We start from the raw sequence: 15,457 nt of genomic DNA, 5'->3' as shown, positions 1-15,457 counted from the left end.
CCATTGTTGAAGTTCTCTCGACCCTTCCTCTGTAACCCTAGGCCATTAGGATCTCGTAGCCCCTCCTGTTTGTTTTATAAAGGAGCAGTATCGTCATAGTCAATGTCTGTGTTAGGTATGGTTTGATCCTGAACCAGAGCCTGACTGGCAGTGACCTTCACCTCCCGACTGGCCTGTAGCCCATATGAAATGAAAGCTTGTGTCAACAGTGATGAAAATGTATTTTTTGGCAGCTCAATTGGGGAACGTGGGTGACATTCATTTGCCAGAGGGCATCGGATTTGGTGGGACACACAGTCTGTAACGCAGGGGGAGTGATAGGATATGCAGAAGAAGAACATGCTTTTAGCATCCTTTGAAGTTGAGCAAGAGGAAGGTGGGGGAAATGGGTGTGAAGCCCGTGTGTGTGTGTGTGTGTGTGTGTGTGTGTGTGTGTAAATAGAATCGGTCCGATTGTTCAGGAGAGACCTGGTCAATGAGGACATTTCCCTTAGAGTTGAAACCTGGCAGAGAGTCATCAGATCTTATGTGCTGGATGTGCAGGGGAGAGGCCCTCCCTTCAAGTGTCTTCTCCTGCAGGGACAAGCCCATTTCCTACTCCCCCTCCCCGCCCCCCAGAAGATGCCGGCTCTCACCAGGCACCTGTGACTTTGCTCTTTGGTCCTCGCTGGGTCTGACAGTGTGTTCACCCTACATTCCTATCTTCTTTTAGGTAGACCTGGACAGCGGCCTGTCAGAATTTGCAGTGGCCCAGCGCAGGCTGGTCCATGGCTGGAACGAGTTTGTCACAGATAACGCTGAGCCCGTGTGGAAGAAATACCTGGATCAGGTAGGGGCAGGACATCCTTCTCTGTGGTCACTAGGGGCCCTGGCCAGGAAGGGCGGGGCAAGTATTCATTCTTTAAATATTGATCCTGAGTGTCCTTGGACAGGTTGCATCTGGGATGTGGGATGAATACATTTTAAGATAAACAGTTCTGTCCTCCTGGATGCTCTGAAACTCCAGAAGGAACCCTACATAGGTGACTAAAGATCTAGGTGTCCATAACCCTTACTAGCAATCATGGGCACTAGGGACAATTGCGACACACCAGGCATCATACCGGATGTAAGTAAATAAGTACTGTCGATTTATTTTATTATCCCCCTAAAGCCATTGGCAAAGCGGTGGGGGAGTGCGACAGAGGAACTGGAAACCTTTTCCCCGTGGCACACAGATTTGCCAGAGGAAGCAAAGAGAGACACAGGATATCCTGGCAACCGAGCATATCAGAAGGCCAAGAAAGAATTAAGAAAGAGTGTGCCTCAAGAGGCTATAGAAGTGAAGGTATTGTCAGGCTGGCGAGACGGCTCAGCCAGGAAAGTGGTTTTGCTATATGAGTACAAGGACAACCTGAGTTTGGCTCCCAGAATCTACTCAGTTTAAAGCTGAGTTTGGTGCTGTGTGGTTGAAATCCTAGTACCAGGGAGGTGGAGACAGGTGGATCCAGCCAGCCTAGTTTATTTAGCCAGTTCCAACCTAGTAAAAGATAACACACACGCGCATGCGCACACAGGGCAGGGTGGGGGCAGGCAAAAACAGAGACAGACTGACACAGACACACCCCTGTGGTTCTGAACTTCAAGTTTACCCGCTCATCTTGGGTACAGGAGCCGAAACTCACCCAGCAGAAGGCTATGATGCTGAGGTCATTCATACCCCAGCAGCCTGTCCCTGGGTACCAGCCCATCTTAGCTGATGAGCTCCGTGCTGGCCTGGTGCTGACCAATCTACATGTCAAATTCGTAGCTGCCATTAGGAAAAAGGGGAATGACCACAGAGATCTGTTCTGGTCTAGAAGTCTGTATTTTTACCCCAACCCAGTGCTAATCCCAGTGACCAAGCTGAGATCTCCAACCTCTCAGGCTTCCGGTAGTTGCTCTCCCTTCCTCCTCCCCTCATTTCTCATTCCAGCCCAGGCCTTCCCTCTTCGTGTTTGTAGACTCCAGGGCTGGCCTAGGCTGCAGCCGCCCTCTGATTGGTTCTATGTTTAAAGCTTTCTTAATTTGTTGGTCCAAGGACCAATCATAGTTCAGGAAGCGTCCTCTTCTAGTGGGCTTCACCCAGGTCACCACCCAGTTATCAGTACCCTGCGTTGATGCTTTTGGCACCAAAACTGGGTTATAGGCACTGGGGTGGATCTGGCCAAACCCAGGAGAGTCATTGTCCAGGCAGTGGACGCTGCTGGGAGTTAGAGCCTAAGGATGGAGGCTCAGAGCAGCCAGGGCTTAGGCAGCTCTGCCCCATTGGCTTTTGCCTAAATGCTCAGCCTGTCTTTTCCTCTGGAGCCCTCTGCTTGCACACTGAAAGCTCCCTGCAACACTTCTCAGGAAACCCCGTAGCAAAGCCTCTCTCTGTCTCTTTCGTGGGCTAAAGGCCGGCTCATATCTCCTTCCTCTATACGTTCAAGGACACACCCACCGAAAGTGGCTGGAGTCTATGGCCCTATGGGCATACAGATTCTTTCTGTACACGCTGCATTCATCCCTTTCTTACATCCACTAAACTTTTATGAGGCAGCCATGGGGGAACCCTCCTTTATGTCTTCTTCTATGACCAGTGGGTTGGCTGCTGAGTATCAGGAAGGGTATGAACAAGACCCACTCACAGCTTTGGGTGGCTGGTCCCCTTAAATGGCTTGTGACGGTTTTTGGAACATGGTGGGGTCTGGAGAGAAGTCGTCTGTATCCTATGACATTGCTCTTATGGAGCACACTGCACCCTTCTGGATGAATCGATTTGTGTATTTTGGAGGGAGGTCTTGGGCTTTGAGGGGATCAGGTCCCTTCTCCTTGCCAGCAGACCCCCACCCCATGTGTCTAAAACCCAATTCCAGAGCTTGAAAGCATCCCACTGTGTGGTGGAATTCTCTCTGAAGGACTGGCTTATCCCCATCCCTTCCCATCCCCCCTCATCCCTCCTCCATGCAGCCAGGAGGGAGGCGAAACTTCTGCTGGGTCGGGAGCCATCCCTGAAACCACACAGCCAGTGTTTCTCCATCCCACCAATACCAAATACTATCACATCATCTTGGTTCCACAGGCAGGGGCCACTTATTGGGCACTGGGCTGGCTACTCTCATGCCATGATTCCAAAAAGCCAGACGCAACTGGACATGGAGACTCTTAATTCCAACACTCAGAAGGACTGCTGTGAGTTCTGCATCAGCCTGTGCTAGAGAGTGAGATGCTGACCCAGAGATCTTAAAATAGCCAGGCATGGCATGGATGCCTGTGGCCCCAGGCACTTGAACATGAAAAAGACCAAGAATCCAAACTTGAGGGGAGAGTGAGCTAAGGAGACTCTATCTCAAAAATGAAAGAGAAAGAGTGGAGGGGGAGGGAAGGGGAGAGGAGAAAGAGACAGACAGACAGACATCATTCCTGTGCACTAGGAACTAGAGGCTGGGAGAAGTCGGAGATGGTTCCAGATTGTGAGTCGGTGGTGGAGACAGGCAGGGAAAAAAAAAACCAAGATTCCTGAGTTCTTGTCCACCATATCACACCACTGGAGCCTGTGCTGGATCATGAAGACACTCACTGTGTGTGACATCCAGGGTAGGTGAGGCCTATGTCTGCAGGACTGTCACCTCCCAGCTGTCAAGTACAGATGAGCTGGTAGGATCAAAGTGTCTTTGTGCCTCTGGCATGGAAGAGGTGTTTGCTAGGGCCAACTCAGGGCTGCTGCTTGAGCTGCCTCAACCCACCAGCTCCTCCCACAGAGGCTAAATGTGACAGCTCCAGGGGTCATGGCGGGGCTCAGCCCCTTCACGTGTCACACCAAAACACACTGCCATGCGTCTCACAGGCTGTGGGACCCATGCACTGGGCTATATTTCCTTTTGTGCCTTGGCCACTAGGAAGCTCAGAGGCAGATATATATTTAAGCTCTCCCTGATCTCCTTGGCTCTGCCCTCTGATCAGTGGTGTTTGTATTTCCTTTCCATCCTCTGTAACACAAGCCGTCATGGCGTGAAGGATCAGCAGACAAAGCACTAATGGAAAGTTCTTTGGAGAGATCTTTGGGACTTCACTGCCTGAGTGACATGGGGTGACACATGTGGGGGCTAAGAGGAACATCTCTAGAATCCCCAGATGTTATCACAGGACCAAGGTAGTTATGGCACACAGCGTTGGGGGTCTATTGTAGCAGGAGAGGAGTGCTTGCGGATGGTAGCCAGGATGGGTATTCACCATGGATCCCACAGAGGCCCTTGATGGATGACGTGTGGCCAGGCGAGACAAAGAACTCAAAGTCAGGGCCAGGTCTGGGTGAGGATAATGTCAGGATTAGCCCACAAGTCTGTCAATGGTGGACTTAGCTACAGAGGAGGAATAATGGATTGAGCAGTCCCCTGTGTACAGAGGACTGGAAGCCTGTTCTCACGTGAAGGTCTGAGCTGCCCAGGAGCTGCAGAGAGAAACCTCCGCTGACTCTTGTGACACTGAGATTCTGTTCACCTTTCAGTTCAGGAACCCCCTAATTCTGCTGCTGCTGGGCTCATCCATGGTGAGCGTCCTCACCAAAGAATATGAGGATGCTGTCAGCATCGCCCTGGTGAGTGACTGGCGGCCTCCACTCCTGGACTAGGATGCTCAGGACTGGCCATGTCTGCTGCAACTGTCTTGCAAAACATGATCATGGTTTGAATATGTATGTATGCATGCATGTGGCAGCACACGTGTACACCTGTACAGAGGCTACAGGACAACCTCATTTTCAGGCACCATTTTGGGTAGGCTGTTTGCTGTCTTCTCCCCTCCCCGTGAGGTCTGAGTGCTATAACATGCAGTTGGTACCTCTTAGCTAATTTTCTCTCTGCTGCAACCAAATACTGAAAAGAAACATCTCAGAAGAGGTCATTTTGGCTTCAGCTTTAAGAGGGGACAGTCCAGGTGTGTGTGTGTGTGTGTATGTGTATGTGTGTGTATGTATGGTTGATATATATTCTATAATATATATAATCAGTCTTAGGGTTTCTATTCCTGCACAATCATCATGACCAAGGAGCAAGTTGGGGAGGAAAGGGTTTATTCAGCTTACACTTCCACATTGCTGTTCATCACCAAAGGAAGTCAGTACAGGAACTCACACAGGGCAGGAACTTGGAGGCAGGAGCTGATGCAGAGGCCATAGAGGGATGCTGCTTACTGGCTTGCTTCCCCTGCCTTGCTCAGCCTGCTTTCTTATAGAACTCAGGATTACCAGTCCAGGGATGGCACCACCCACTATGGGCTGGGCCCTCCACTACTGATCACTAATTGAGAAAATACCTTACAGCTGGATCTCATCGAGGCATTTCCTCAAGGGAGGCTCCTTTCTCTGTGATAACTTCAGCTTGTGTCAAGTTGACACACAAAACCAACATATATACCCACATACATACACACACATATGTATATATACATATATGGTTTATATAAATTATATATATATTCTATATATAGTATATATAGGCCTTGGATGACAGGTCTGCACCACCAGGCTTAGAGTGCAGGGTGTGCTCAGAGCCCCTGAGCCCCAGCAGTGAAGCCAGAACCCCACTGTAAGTAGGGTTCACATCCCCCCTTCCTGGCACCCTGTTTTCCAGGCCGTTCTCATCGTGGTGACCGTTGGCTTCATCCAGGTGCGTACATCCTGAGTCCCATCGGGGTGGAGTAACTGGGACGTGGTGGGAATTTGTCGGGGTTCCCACCCTTGAACAGCACATTTGATGTGCTTCCTGCCAGGAATACAGGTCGGAGAAGTCTCTGGAAGAGCTCACCAAGCTGGTACCCCCAGAGTGCAACTGGTAAGTCAGGACCTCCATAAGCCTGTGGTCCACAGAAGGAGCTGATGGGTCTGACAAGGAGTCAGGACAGGAACTCACACAGGACGGGAACTTGGAGACAGGAGTGGATGCAGAAGCCAGTGCTTGGTCTGTGCTGTCACCTTCATGGTGTGACATGGGGAGAGCAGTCTTGGTCTCACTGAAGGCAAGGAGACCTGGTATCTGCCCTGGCAATGTCTTGCTGTGTGACCATAGACAGGAGGCTCCACCTCTCTGGGCATCTGCTCTGGCATCGAGGACTAACTTGTCTTGGCAGGGGGTGAGGGGAAGAGCCTGAAAAATAAAGCAGAAACCTGAGTTTTGCCTGAAGAGAAAGCCCAGAGTGCCAAGATAAAGTTAAACTGGGGCGGTAACAGGCCCGGCTGCAGAGCAGAGTGCAGTGTGGCTCTGGTATGAGTATATATGAAGGGCGGTCCTAGCCACTGTTGTATTGTTGTCAAGAGACACCATGGCCAAGGCAGCTTATAAGGGAGGAGATTGTTGGGGCTCACCGTTTCAGAAGCGGGGGTTCATAATCATCGTGGCAGGCAGGTAGGCATGGCACCAGAGTAGTGGCTGAGAGCTTACATTTGAGACACTGAGAAGACAACCAGGAGGGGGTGGAGAGGGAGAAGGGGAGAGGAAGAAAGGAAGATGGGGAGAGGGAGAGGGAGAATGCGTGCGTGTGCGTGCAAGAGTTGGATGGTGTGGGCTTTTTGGAAACCCCCCAGCCACACACCTCCTCCAACAAGACCACACCTCCTCCAACAAGACCACACCTCCTCCAACAAGACCACACCTCCTCCAACAAGACCACACCTCCTCCAACAAGACCACACCTCCTCCAACAAGACCACACCTCCTAATCTTTCCCAAATACATCCAGAAACTGGGACCAAGCATTCAAACATATGAAACTATGGGGTCCGTTCTCATTGGAACTCCTACAGGGTGTTCTCTCTCTGATTAGATAAGCAGCTCTGGGCAGGTGGCGGCCTCTTGCCAACCCACAATGATGTTAGAAAGGAAAATAACAAAGGCAACAAGAACACCATCTGTCCTTCACGGCCCTTCAACCTGACGCAGCACGCGTCCCTAGAAACTTCTGAAAGTACTGTCTAACCCGCTCTGTACAGCGTGGTGTCGCTAGCCATGTTTTCTAAGAAGAACTCCAAATGTGGCTGACTAAGGAGGTGGGGTCCTCATTTTCTGTCCTTTGATTTGATTTTATTGAAGTGAGCATGTCAGCGAGATGAGATGCTTGGACAGAGAGAAGTCTGGATGCATTAGGGGCCAACTACATTTTTTTTAAACATGTAATTATTTGTGTGTATTTTTATCAATGTAGCATGCTGTGGTATGTGTAAGGTCAGAAGACAATGTGGGGGGAGCCAATTTTCTCCTGCCATGGGCTTCTAGGGGTCAAACTCGGGTAGTAAGGGTTGAGCCTGCTGAGCCGTCTTCCAGCTCTGGAGCCAGCTTTTAAGGGCACCAAGTAGAACTAACTTACAAGCTACCTCCCAGAACTGAAGGGGCTCAGGAAAGACCTATCCTTCACCCACCCACGGACCTGGCTGAGGGCCTCGGGGACATGTGGCTGGGTCCCTTGGTACCTGTGCTAATCATAATGAGGACTAGAGATTCCATGTGGCCTGAGTTGTTAGGAGACTCAGACACTCAGCTTGGCTCGGAGCCTGCCTAGAGGTTCTCAGGAACACCCACAGCATGAGTTGGGGCTTTAGGTGGGAAGAAAGCCCCATAGGTCATGAGTCTGGCTGGTCTCCCAAAGTGCCAGCAGTTATGGGATGTGTGTGAGACAGACAGACAGACAAACAAGGAGAGACAGACAGATGTAAGACAGAGGAAGAGGGGCACAGTCGGGATGGAGAGGGAGGTATGGACCCATAGGCAGGATGAACATTCCAGAAGCTGCAAGGGACAATGACTCTCTGGGTTCACTGGCTGGAGAAGGAGGCTGTTGGAAACCCAGACGAATGACATTATTAGCTAAACAGCCAGAAATGAGTGATCTGGGATGATAACTGGACTTTAAGCTTAAATACCAAGTCTTGACCTTTCCATAGTTGGGTACATTACCGATAACCCTGGAGGCCAATTCAGAGACAGTTTCCCTTTCAAAGCAGGGCCAAGGACCTGATGAGGTGCTCAGCAATGACATCATTCTGCTGGGAGGAATGGGGGTGGGTGGGCTGTGGGCCTCCAAGAGCTCGGGGATTGTCTCATGATAGAGACAGGGAGGTGAGCCAAGAGACAGGATAACTGGGAAGCAGCAGGGGTTCACCCCTTCCCAAAGCCCAAACCATCAAACCAAGAAAACCCACAGGGATGTGGCAGTGGTGGGGGCGGGAGGAGATGGGAAGCAAGGACAGCTCTGAGTATCACCAGGCAGCCCTGACAGGACACTGGAGGCAGGGAAGACACTGAAGGATGAGCCTGTGGGGCAGCAGGAGTGAGCCTGGTATCCTTGGCCACAAAGAATGGAAAATTGAATTGCGCAGAGCACAAGGAAATGATATGTCATAGCAAGGGATCAGAGTGAGGGTTGATTGACGTGGTGCTATGGGCTTGGGCTTGCCGCCTCACTCTGCCTGGCTTCCCTAGAGATGCCAAGATGGCTGCCAGAGCTCTGGCCATCACAGTCACAAACACTGAAGAAACTGTGTACAGGGGAAGGAAACCTTTCCCACAGGTTCCAGCCAACACCTCATGTCTCATAAGCCGGTCAAAGGCAAAGATGGAACCATTCTTATGATTATACCTAGGTATGGCCCACTAGCTAAATAAACAGGTGGCTGTAGAGAAGGAAGTAGGCCTAAGCTAAATCAAGTCTCCTGCCAGGAGGAAGGGGTTTCCTATGCCATCTGTCAAGGTCTACAAAGACCCAAGACCATGAAAGGGGATGTGTTTAAGGCCTGAGTGGAACCAGGAGTGGTAGGAGGTAGACCAGATGGCAGATTTTTGTGGGGGTTGCTTCCAAGGCCATGAGAGCCACTGGAGGGTTTGGGGCAGGAGGGAGCTTGTCCTAGTTCTCCCTAGCTGCTAAGCTAGGGAACTAGAGGAGAGAACATCTCTAGTAGAAGCCTGTGTCCAGACAGTCATAGGCACTGAGGAGGGACAGGCTTCCCAGGCACTGAAGCTGTTCCTTTGATGGCATCCTTCCCTCCCAGCCTCCAAGGCAGGGCAGTATGTTCTCTCAGTGTCAAAGTGTGTTTTCCCAGGTGCCATTTGGAGGCCTCCGCCTACAGAACCTTCCAGAGGCAGTAGCCTCGTTTCTCAGGAGACCCAGGGTCTTTCAGTAGCTGTCTTAGTCAGGGTTTCTATTCCTGCACTAACATCATGACCAAGAAGCAAGTTGGGGAGGAAAGGGTTTATTCAGCTTACACTTCTACATTGCAGTTCATCACCAAAGGAAGTCAGGACCAGAACTCAAGCAGGTCAGGAAGCAGGAGCTGATGCAGAGGCCATGGAGGGATGTTACTTAACTGGCTTGCTTCCCCTGGCTTGCTTAGCTTGCTTTCTTATAGAACCCAAGACTACCAGCCCAGAGATGGCACCACCCACAATGGGCCCTCCCCCCTTGATCACTAATTGAGAAAATGCCTTACAGCTGGATCTCATGGAGGCATTTCTTCAAGGGAGGCTCTTTTCTCTGTGATAACTCCAGCTCATGTCAAGTTGACACAGAGAACCAGCCAGTACGGTAGCCATGCCTTCTCAAAGCATTTTGAGATCAAGACTTTATAAAGTAGGACTGTAAAGTCTGGAGAGTCTGCCTGCAATAAAAATGCCAAGTTGATCTTTTCATCTAGTTGTTAGAGGGTGAAATGGGGGTCACCATGCTGTCCCCTCTTCCATGCAGCCTGAGAGACGGCAAACTCCGGCACATGCTCGCACGAGACCTGGTTCCGGGAGACATTGTGTCCTTGTCCATGGGAGATCGGATTCCTGCTGACATCCGACTCACCGAGGTGAGCATTGCTCGACACTGTAGCCTGCATACAGTAGCTTATCCTGACAAGCAGGCAGTGCGGGCACAAGACCCCACATCTACCATTACCAAGCAGCTTACTCTTCTAAGAACAGAGCTCCCCCCGGCTGTGTGGCTCCCATTCCAGATTGTTACCCACGGTCAACAATGGTCCAAAAATATTAGTAATTGTCTTCTTTCTTGAGAGAGTGACACAGAAAGACAGAAGAGACAGATAGACAGACAGAGACAGAGAGACCATTTATTATAATCTGTTCTTTTAGTTGAGTATCCTCTAGGGAGCTGGGAACACAGCCCCATGGCTGAGGGGGGATGGGGGCAGCCAGCACAAGCCTAACATATGGAATTTTGTGTATTTTGTGTGCAAGCTCTTGTGTGTGTGTATGTGTGTGTGTGTGTGTGTGAGTGCATGTGAGCATGGAAGCTGCTGAACCACCTTGACTGTCATTTCTCAGACACTGTGTTCCTTGAGCCCAGAGCTTGCCAAGCAGCCTCAACTGCCTGAACAGTTAGTCCCACAGACCTGCCTGTCTCCCTAGCTCTGGGATTTCCATTGCACACTGCTGCCATGGCAGCGACTGCCAGCCACCACCACTCCCTCCTCCTCCTCCTCCTCTTCCTTCTCCTCCTCCTCCTCCCCCTCCTGCCCCCTCCTCGTCCTCCTCCCCCTTCTTCCTCCCTTCCTCCTCTTCCTCCTCCTTCCTTTCTCCTCCTCTCTTTTTCCTCTTCCCCTTTTCCTCCTCCTCCCTCCTCCCTTCTTCCTTCTTCCTCTGCCTCTTCTCTTTCCTTCCTCCCCCTCCTCCCCTCCCTCCTCCTCTTCTCCTCCCTCCTCCTCTCCTCCTCTTCCCCCTCCTTCCCCCTCCCCCTCCTCCTCTTCTTTTCCCTCTCCCTCCCTCCTCCTCTTCATCATTGTCTTCTCTCTTTTCTTCCCACATGGGTCTGGGACTCAGATCAGGTCTTTGTGCTAGCAAGGCAAGCATTTTACCAACTAAATTATCTCCTCACTCAGGGTATGTGATTTACAGAGCAGATTACAATGGCAAAATCATCCAGGGCAGGACTGGGGCAGGCTATGGGCTGCTTCATAGTAGAGAGGGAAACTGAGGCAGAGAACCATCGAGTGCAGCAGAGGTCTGGCTTGGTGACCCTGGTGGAGCTGTGTTCCCTCACACCTTGAAGGTTCAGAGTTACCATCTAGTAGACGCATACTGTGTGAGATGCTGCTGCGTTGTGGAGAAAGGACTGGGTGGCAGTCACTTGAGTGACAGCTTCTCCCAAGTACAGTGAGTACTGCTTCGGCTTTTAGGGAGATGAATGGCAAGTGACTGAGAGTCCGAGGTTGCCGAGCTCTTTCTGCTGCAAGTGTTCTGGGGAGGTAAAGGAGGCGGAGCCACAAGAGAGGCTACACTTGAGCCTGATTTCTGACTCAACACCTAAAATGCCAAGTATGTAGGGAACCTGGAGCTCTCTGCTTACCCGCTTCGTGCCTCAGTTTTTTTAAATGCAACACAGCGGGTGATGACAGCCTGGGTCAGCAGGATTAAGTAGCTTCTAGGATCCAGAACCAAGGAAAGAAACACTGGCTGGCTCGGTCTGTGCGAGGAGAGGGGGAGCCTTGCGCTTTAAGTTCTGGCCCGGTGTCTCACTGCATAGCAGACGTTTGTCCAGACTGCACAGAGAACTGAGAACCAGATAACCCACCACCTGTAATAGCCCAGACATTGGCGGGTGATGTAAGCTTATGTAGTCCTGAGTGGACCTCAGACTTCTAGGTCAGTTTAAGCATCACCCTGACTGCTGCGACTGGCTCACGCAGCCTCGTATCCATTTCCGTAACACTGTATGTATCGGTAATGCAAAGATGTCACCACTGTGCCCTGAACATCTCCCCATTGGCATTTTGCAGCTCCCTGGGACAATCGATAGCTTTGTTTATTCATAGCAGAAAACCTTTATCAGCAATTAAGCTCCAAGATTTGGGAGTGGCCGACCCTGACCAATGAGTTCCGGGAACAGCAGGTTCAGAAACCTCACGACAGGACCCACAATGGCCTGCGCACAGCTGCACGGTGCCACGAAGCCTTACCGGCTGTCCTCGGGTGGGGACAGAGGCAGGAGTTCTTGACTATTCATTCCCTGCCGCCATGGAGTCTAAAGTGAGGACAATCGAACCGAGTTGTCAGAACTCCAAGTAAGCTTTAGAAAGAGGTCCCAGTGAGCACCAGGGACAGGACTGTAGCCGAGTGAGCAGAAGTACCCAGGTGGCATGGGATAGGAGGGAACATTTGTGGGCCCCTCCCTCCAGCACAGCCACCTTGGTCACACTGGGGCTATGTGGGCTATGTCTCCAGCTCTCTCTTGGACTCTCCCGTGTCTCTCCCCACCCAACCCCTGCCTCATCCCCCGAGATTGAGTCCTCCTCACTGCAACTCCCTGCTTCTCCTCATTTGGACGCTCTGTCTGCGGCCCCTGGGAAGAGACCAGTGTTTGTCTATGATCGTAGACTGCAAACTGCACTCTAGGCCGCCAGAGCCATGTGCGAGGTGGTGTAGCTCTACGAGCTTGGCCCTCAAGTGATGTGACTGCCATCTTGGCTTTGTCTGCACACTCTGTGACGTCCGCTCAAATTGAAACTGCACAGAGACACTTGTTAGAGCATATACCCAGCGTTAACATATGCAGCTATGTTTGTACTTAAGGAGCCTGTCTCTATAAGGCTATAGGGCTGTACAGCCTCCTGAGAGGTGGCATGCAGGGTAGCTTTGAACTTGAGCTGTTCTTCTTGCCCCACTCTTGTCCAGCTGTCTTTCTGTGTCCCTTCTGCTTGCCAGGCACCAGCAGCTACTGTAACAGCCCCAGGATCCAAGTATAGGCAAGGCGTGCTCCTCCCTCCTCCCTCCTCTCTCCTCCCTCCTCTCTCCTCCCTCCTCTCTCCTCCCTCCTCTCTCCTCCCTCCTCTCTCCTCCCCCCTCCCCCAGCTCTTGAGACCAGGAGCTTCCCAGTGACGGTTCCAGTCCCCTGCATTTCTTATGGCTCCTTCTAACCCTTAGCCTCTCTCTGATCACCTTTCCTCCCTAAGGGTCTTAGGGGACCCAGGGCCTCGTGTATGCTAGTACAACCATGGAGTGACATCTCTAGCCCTCAATTCACATTTTAGTTTGAGACAGGTTTCACTAAGTTATCCAGGCTGGCTTTGAACTTTTGGTCCTCTTGCCTCAGCCACCTAAGTTCTGGATGGCATACAGGCACTGCCAAGCCCCAGCTGACCTATGCTTCTATGTGCAGGGCTCTGTGCTGAGTGTCAAGAAAACAGCAGAGAACAGACATGGCCTGGCCTCCTGGGTTTACAGCCCAGAGGAACGGGCTTAAGCCTGTCCTTGGGGATAGTTGTTCAGTGGCTGTTGGGAGAGTCTGGTTGAAAGGCTTGGGACCCAAGAACCCAGCCCCTGCCTGCTGAGTGCAGGAAAGGCTCCTTGAAGACAAACACTTTGGGGCTGACCTTGAAGGTTAAATGGACAGTAAGTAGCTGTTATGAACAGGAAAGGCCCAAGCTAAAAGCCAGGCCTGGCTCCACCCAGAGACACTGCTGTCTCCTCGCAGGGGCCCTAGGTGCTGCTGGGACTGTTTTCCATCGGGCCTTCCTATCCTGAGGTCTGGGCTCAGGTCTGTCCTTCTGCCTTGCCTCTTCCTCCTCCTGGGGGCTTTTCTCTTCTCCCTGCCCTATGTCCTTACTGCCAACCTCACTGGGCCTGTTCCACGTTATTAACAGCTCAGTGGCAACACGCACACCCCTGGAGAAGCTCACTCCACATCCAGAGCAGAGCCTTCGGTTACCACAAGGCTCTCACAGTGGTGAGAGATGCTGGGTGGGAGGCAGGCCCAGGAGCTTAGAGAGACAACGAAGTGTTCCAGGGAGCGGTTGAGCCATGTTTTCTGCTGATTCTGACACTGCAAAGAGCATTAAACAGGGCGTGAGACTTGCCTGTCTTCCTGGAGAGGCCCAGAGCTCCAAGCTTTTCTGAGTCTGGTTTTCCAAGGCTTCTTCCCTGCCTGACATCTGTCAAAGCTTTTGGTACTGTTCCAATCCTCATGGCCTCTGTAGGGCAAGAGGGGATCTGAGGGCCTCACCTTTGTCCCCCCCCCCCCACTTTCCCCCAGGTCACAGATCTCCTGGTGGATGAATCCAGCTTCACAGGCGAAGTGGAGCCATGCGGCAAAACAGAAAGCCCGCTGGCTGGCGGTGGGGATCTCAGCACCCTGAGCAACGTGGTCTTCATGGGGACGCTGGTGCAGTGTGGGAAGGGTCAGGTAAACAGAGCCCCGGGGTCCTGCCAGTTAGAGCCCGGGTTCCTGCCAGTTATAGTCCCAGGTCCTGCGTTACCACCCTTTCTCCTCCACACAGGGAGTTGTGATCGGAACCGGGGAGCAGTCTCAGTTTGGAGAAGTTTTCAAGATGATGCGGGCAGAAGAGGTGAGGGCTGCGGGCCTGCGGGGGGAGGGGGCAGGGGGGGCTTCAGAGCTGCAGGGACTGTGAGGCTTTGGGGCTTCCGGGCTGTGGGGTCTGCAGGGGTCTTCAGGGAGGCAGAAGAGGAGGGCAGCAGGGCAGAGGGTGGCTAGCCACAGCTTCCACTAGACTTGTTCTAAGTCGGAGTCAGCCCTGCTCCCCTACAGAAAGTTGGAGGACTCGGGATTTGGGAGCATAATTTTTGTTTTTAATTTTAAAACTTAGCATGTGTGCCGGCGAGATAGCTCAATGGTTAAGGGTACCTGCCACCAATCTTGGTGACTCTCATACGGGAGACTCCCGAAGGTTATCCTCAGAATCCCATGTGTGCCTTGACACCCCCACCCCTGCAAAAAAAAAAACATAAAATAAAAATAAAAACTTACCATGTTTATCAAATATATGGGCATGATACCCAAGGTCACTGATGGTCCCTCCACCCCTCCCTCTCCCCCTCAACCTGCAGACACCTAAAACTCCGCTGCAGAAGAGCATGGACAAGCTGGGCAAGCAGCTAACGGTCTTTTCCTTTGGCATCATCGGTGAGTGAAGTCGGTTCTTGATGGGTTCTGCAGACCCAGCAGGGCCACGTGGGTGAAACTTCAGGGACTCCATGTTGGGTACCATACATTACTGGGTGTCTGGGGGTTTCCACTGCTGTGAAGAGACACTGTGACCAAAGGCAACTCTTATAATGGATGACATTTAATTGGTGTTGGCTTATGGTTGAGACGTTCAGTCCATTATCATCAAGGCAGGAAGCATGGCAGTGTCCAGGCAGACATGGTGCAGGAGGAGCTGAGAGTGCTACATCTTGATTGGAAGGCAGCCAGGGGAATACTGGCTCCCATGTGACTTGGAGGAGGGTCTCTAAGCCCACCCCCACAGTGACACACTTTTCCCCCAACACCACCTAATAGTATGCCACTCCCTGGATCAACCATATTCAAACATATTCAAACCACCATACACTTGAAACTGGGGTCCCCTCTTTGGGTTCTTAGTCTCATTAATAAAAGAATTTTTTAATTTTTTTAAAGATTTATTTATTATTATACATAAGTACACTGTAGCTGACTTCAGACACACCAGAAG

The 15,457-nt window shown here is 51.6% G+C and overlaps 1 protein-coding gene across 2 annotated transcripts in view; it reads left to right on the top strand.

Annotated features, from left to right (window-relative positions):
• The window catches only part of Atp2c2 (ATPase secretory pathway Ca2+ transporting 2), a 56,819-nt gene that overhangs the window by 19,462 nt on the left and 21,900 nt on the right, over positions 1-15,457 (top strand). For both annotated transcript variants that reach the window (XM_021169895.2, XM_029480263.2), the window contains exons 3-10: positions 713-829; positions 4,508-4,597; positions 5,631-5,666; positions 5,770-5,831; positions 9,730-9,838; positions 14,017-14,166; positions 14,261-14,329; positions 14,829-14,904. In XM_021169895.2, coding sequence (XP_021025554.1) covers positions 713-829; positions 4,508-4,597; positions 5,631-5,666; positions 5,770-5,831; positions 9,730-9,838; positions 14,017-14,166; positions 14,261-14,329; positions 14,829-14,904 — 709 coding nt within the window. The remainder of the gene's footprint in view (positions 1-712; positions 830-4,507; positions 4,598-5,630; positions 5,667-5,769; positions 5,832-9,729; positions 9,839-14,016; positions 14,167-14,260; positions 14,330-14,828; positions 14,905-15,457) is intronic.

This window comes from Mus caroli, unplaced genomic scaffold, assembly GCF_978045245.1.
Source record: "Mus caroli unplaced genomic scaffold, Mus_caroli_1 scaffold_10, whole genome shotgun sequence".
Lineage (NCBI taxonomy): Eukaryota > Metazoa > Chordata > Mammalia > Rodentia > Muridae > Mus > Mus caroli.
Note: the sequence above shows the minus strand (reverse complement) of the source record. Positions and strands in the feature narration are given on the sequence as shown.